The sequence below is a fragment of the Corylus avellana genome, chromosome 5 (assembly GCF_965113065.1).
Source record: "Corylus avellana chromosome 5, dhCorAvel1.hap1.2, whole genome shotgun sequence".
Classification (NCBI taxonomy): domain Eukaryota; kingdom Viridiplantae; phylum Streptophyta; class Magnoliopsida; order Fagales; family Betulaceae; genus Corylus; species Corylus avellana.
The window spans coordinates 719434-724114 of NC_142494.1; the positions used below are offsets into that span (position 1 = coordinate 719434).

At 37.8% G+C, this 4681-nt stretch overlaps 1 protein-coding gene across 1 annotated transcript; it reads right to left on the reverse strand.

Annotated features, from left to right (window-relative positions):
• Window positions 1–935: 935 nt before the first annotated feature.
• On the reverse strand, window positions 936–4055 carry LOC148585182 (uncharacterized). The gene is made up of 3 exons (XM_088516341.1): window positions 3819–4055; window positions 3254–3620; window positions 936–3169 (listed from the first exon to the last, which is right to left on the reverse strand). The coding sequence occupies exons 1-3, from the start codon at window positions 4053–4055 to the stop codon at window positions 936–938; spliced, it is 2838 nt and encodes a 945-aa protein (XP_088372467.1).
• Window positions 4056–4681: the final 626 nt, after the last annotated feature.

Genomic DNA, 4681 nt, shown 5'->3' on the forward strand with positions numbered 1-4681 from the left:
ATACCATTGCTGGATTGCTTAATCTGGAAGCCCAAAAAGTAAGTCAACTCCCCAATCAAACTCATTTCAAATTCTGTCTTCATTTCCTCAGAGAAAATGTGTGCCTGAGAGTCAATCGTGGCACCGAAAATGATGTCGTCAACATAGATTTGTGCAATTAGCTTGTGTTCACCTTTTCTTCGAATGAATAAGGTCCGATCAGCCTGTCCTCGGATGAAGCCTTGATTGAGGAGATATGTAGTGAGCCGTTCATACCATGCTCGCGGGGCTTGCTTGAGTCCATAAAGAGCTTTCTTGAGTTTATAGACATGATGAGGAAATTGATGATCTTGAAATCCTTTAGGTTGTTCTACATATACTTCTTCCTGTAGAATTCCGTTCAAAAATGCACTTTTGACATCCATCTGGTACAATTTAATCTTGAGATGATAGGAAATACTTAGCAGAATTCGAATGGATTCCAACCTTGCAACAGGAGCAAAGGTTTCATCAAAATCAACTCCTTCAACTTGAGTATATCCCTGAGCTACTAGTCGAGCCTTATTGCGTACCACCGTACCATGCTCATCAGATTTGTTCTTGAAAATCCATTTTGTGCCAATGACATTGTGATCTGTTGGCCTTGGTACCAGATTCCAGACATCATTTCGGGTGAATTGGTTCAGCTCATCATGCATAGCAATAACCCAACTTTCATCTTCAAGTGCTTCAGTAACTTTCTTGGGTTCCAGTTGAGATAAATAGCAGGAATATGACATTTGATTAACAACCCGATTTCTCAGTCGTCTACCTTCATTGACAGTACCCAATAAATTTTCTGGAGGATGATTGAGCTTAACCCGAGAGGAAGGTTCTTTGGTTATGATCTCCGGATGTGGGGACTGAGGTGTTTCTCTAACTTCTTTAGCTTGAGATGTTTCTCTGACTTCTTCAACTTAAGGGGAGTGCCTAATATCTGCAGAGGTATATGGTCCAGTGGTATTGTTAATAGCAGGAATGTCTTCAGATATGCCATGTCCTTGATTATTAACTTCAGTTTGCTCCCCCCCAGTTTGATCAGTGATCGATTCATCATCAATTACAACATTAATCGATTCCATAACCACTTTTGTCCTGGTATTGTATACTCGACTAGCTCGACTAATGGTGGAGTATCCAAGAAAAATCCCTACATCACTCTTGGCTTCAAACTTTCCCAGGTTTTCTCTATCACGGAGAATATAGCACTTGCTCCCAAACACTCGGAAGTACTTCATTGTTGGCTTCTTCCCTCTCCAAAGTTCATATGGAGTTTTGTCAGTTGTGGGGCGGAGAAACACACGATTTATGATATGACATGCTGTGTGTACTGCTTCTCCCCAGAAATGTTGAGCCAATTTTTTAGAGTGGATCATTACCCGAGCCATTTCTTGAATCACTCTATTTTTTCGCTCAACGACCCCATGCTGTTGCGGAGTAATAGGAGAAGAAAACTCCTGTTTAATTCCGAAAGTTTTGCAGAATTCTTCAAAACTGGAATTTTCAAACTCTCTGCCATGATCACTTCTAATTCTCTGTATAGAGCAATCTTGTTCAACTTGGATCCTTTTAAACAACATAGTGGCTTGATCAAATGCTTCAGATTTCTCTTTAAGTAAACTGATCCAGGTGTACCGTGAGTAATCATCCACAATTACTAGAATGTATCTCTTTCCTCCCAAGCTAGCTGTCCGTGTCGGACCCATAAGATCCATGTGAAGAAGCTCTAAGTTTCTGGATGTACAAATACCCGAGGTTTTCTTATGTGGATTTCTTGTTTGCTTTCCAAGCTGACATGGTCCACATTTTCCTTTCTCCAGATAGTTGATTTTGGGTAAATCATTTATAGCTTCTTTCTTAGCTATTTTCACTAGATCATGATAATTCATATGTCCCAACCGCTGATGCCGCAATTCTCCAATGTCTATAGAAGCTTTGTGACATTTAGTCTGCATGGTTGGAGAGATACCATAGCAATTATCAGATGTCCGATCTCCTCCCATTAACCATTTTCCTTGAGCATCGAATATGCTACATTCTTTCTTTGAGAATTGAACTACAAGACCATTGTCACAAAATTGACTGATACTCAGAAGATTTGCTTTGAGCCCTTCCACATAGAGCACATCTTGAGGAGAAGGTACACCAGGAATGTCCACAATCCCTTGACCTATTACCTTAGACTTACTACCATCCCCATAGGTAATGTTTCCACTTCTGCCTTCTTTGAGCTCCTTGAACAATGTCTTGTCACCAGTCATATGTCTAGAACATGCACTATCCAAATACCACAAACATGAATTAAGCACACTTAAAGCAGTATGAACAACCAGACATAGATTATCTTTCTTTTTAACCCAAACTTGATTTTTCTGAACTTTATCAGTTTTGAGAGGAAATTTTTTTAAATCAGAACAATTAGAAAGAGTAGCTAATTTTTCACTGATAAGTTTTACTTGAGCAGTTAACACCAGCAATTGTTTGCCAATCCCAGGTTCATCTTTCCTGGGAACATTTTGTGTGGACCATGGTTGTCTTGCTCTAAGCTGAAAACAGTTTGGACGAGTATGTCCAATGATTCCACAGTAATGACAGGTGGGAATGAACTTAGATTCAGACACTTTCTTTTGAGGAATTTTGAACTGAACTTTTCTCTTCCTATCCAGAGACACATCTATAGGTAAACAATCAGACTCAGTATCTACTTCTTTCATCTTGGGTTTAACAAACATAATTTTTGAAGTAGAAGCATCATTTGATTTCGAATGTACAAACTTCTCAAAACCTAATCCAGACCTATCATTTGATGACTTTTGATCATGTAACATCTTATCAAGTTTAACACTTGAAAATTTGTTAAGATGACTTTTTGACTCATCCAACTCTTTTTCTAGGAACCTAATTTTTTCAATTAAGTTTTCATTCTCTGTCTCTACTTCTTTCAGTCTCTTCACATTCTTTTTATTCAGCTGACTCAGATTATTAAACTCCTGAAACATTTGATTATAAGCAGTTTGAAGATCATACTCATTATCAGATTCATATTCAGAAACATCTTGCACACCTGAGGTATATGACTGATTATCATATGAAGCAGTAAAGGCTAAGTAGTTAACATTTTCTTCTTCATCTTCTTCAGAGTCATCATTATCTGACTCATCACTTTGAGTCACATTAAAAGCCTTACCTTTTAATTTTTTCAAATTCCCACAATCAGCACGGATATGACCAATACCTCCACACTCATGACACTTACGACCACGAGGAAATTTGTTTTTCTGATCCAAGACATTTCTGTCTTGGGAATTTTCTCTACCTTCATGTTTATCATTCCCAGATTTTTTAAAATCCCTACTCTTAAAATTCTCAGATTTAGGTTTGAAAATTTTTTGAAACTTTCGAACAATCAAGGCAATTTTTTCATCATCTCCTGAATCCTCACTGGATGAATCCCTAGATTTTTCTTTAGGAGTTTTGATCTTGAGAGCAACATTTTTTGAGGTTTTTGACTGGGGTAACAAAAGCTCAAAGGTTTGCAGTGAACCTACAAGTTCCTCTACTCTCATTTTTTCTAGATCTTTACTCTGTTGTATAGCAGCAATCTGGGGAATAAACTTAGCAGGTAGAGATCTCAAAATTTTCTTGATTATTTTAGTATCAGACATTTTCTTTCCTAAATTTATAGTATTGTTTCTAATGATGCTAAGCTTAGAATAAAATTCATCAAATGTCTCATCCTCTTGCATCCTAATCTCTTCAAATTTTGAAACCAACATTTGAAGTTTTGAAGCTTTAACAACTTGAGTTCCTTCATGAGTAATTTCCAATGTTTCCCATGCTTCTTTTGCTATCACACATCGAGAAATTCTTGAGAATTCTTCGATGGAGATAGATGTGAATATGGAATTTAAAGCTTTGTCATTTGCAGAAGAGTCACTCTTTTCATTCGCAGTCCATTCAGCAATTGCTTTAACTGGAGGAGTCCATCCAGTTTCAACAATGTGCCAAACATCTACGGATTTGAGATATGCTCTCATACGAATTTTCCAAAAAGAATAATTTGATCCGTCAAAGACGGGAAGAGAATTTGGTGCAACAGTATGAGCCATTTTATGAGGAGTCTAGGATCACACTTAGGAAATAAATCCAAACTAGTGAACCTGCTCTGATACCAATTGAAAAACTAATCGACTCCCAATTTAAACAATCATGTGCGGAAATAAATCAACCATCAAGAAACACAAAGATTTGTTTACGAAGAGGAAACCATTTAGAGAACTCTCTAAATGTAAAACCTCTCCGGGGCAGCCAAACCCAGGAAATCAACTAAATCAGTAGAATAACAAGAAATATCTTAATGTCGAAGGCTCACATAACCTATGCACTTTGACATTCAAGTATACCAGACAAGCGACCCACTTATCTGCTACCGCAGTAGTTCTTCCAGAACATCTGGATTGTTCCTTCTACGTGATCTCCCTTCACCGGAACTCCGGTTGACTTCGATTTCCCCCAAGATCTCTTAAAACCTAATTAGAAATCGTGCCTTTACCTCTATGCACAGTTTCATATATATAGAAACTGGACTCCTAGTCCAACCAAAATACAAATTTGAAAGCTAACAACCTTATCTGCTATAAGGCGTCCGGACGAGTAGCTCGTC

Excerpts from the sequence above, each read along its gene's own strand:
- LOC148585182 (XM_088516341.1), bottom strand. The coding sequence starts at position 4,055 with ATGAGAGCATATCTCAAATCCGTAGATGTTTGGCACATTGTTGAAACT. Across the intron at positions 3,621-3,818 it reads TTACTCATGAAGGAACTCAA|ATTGCTGCTATACAACAGAG; the intron begins GTTGTTAAAGCT and ends TTTATTCCCCAG. Across the intron at positions 3,170-3,253 it reads TAAGTGTCATGAGTGTGGAG|ATAATGATGACTCTGAAGAA; the intron begins GTATTGGTCATA and ends GTGATGAGTCAG.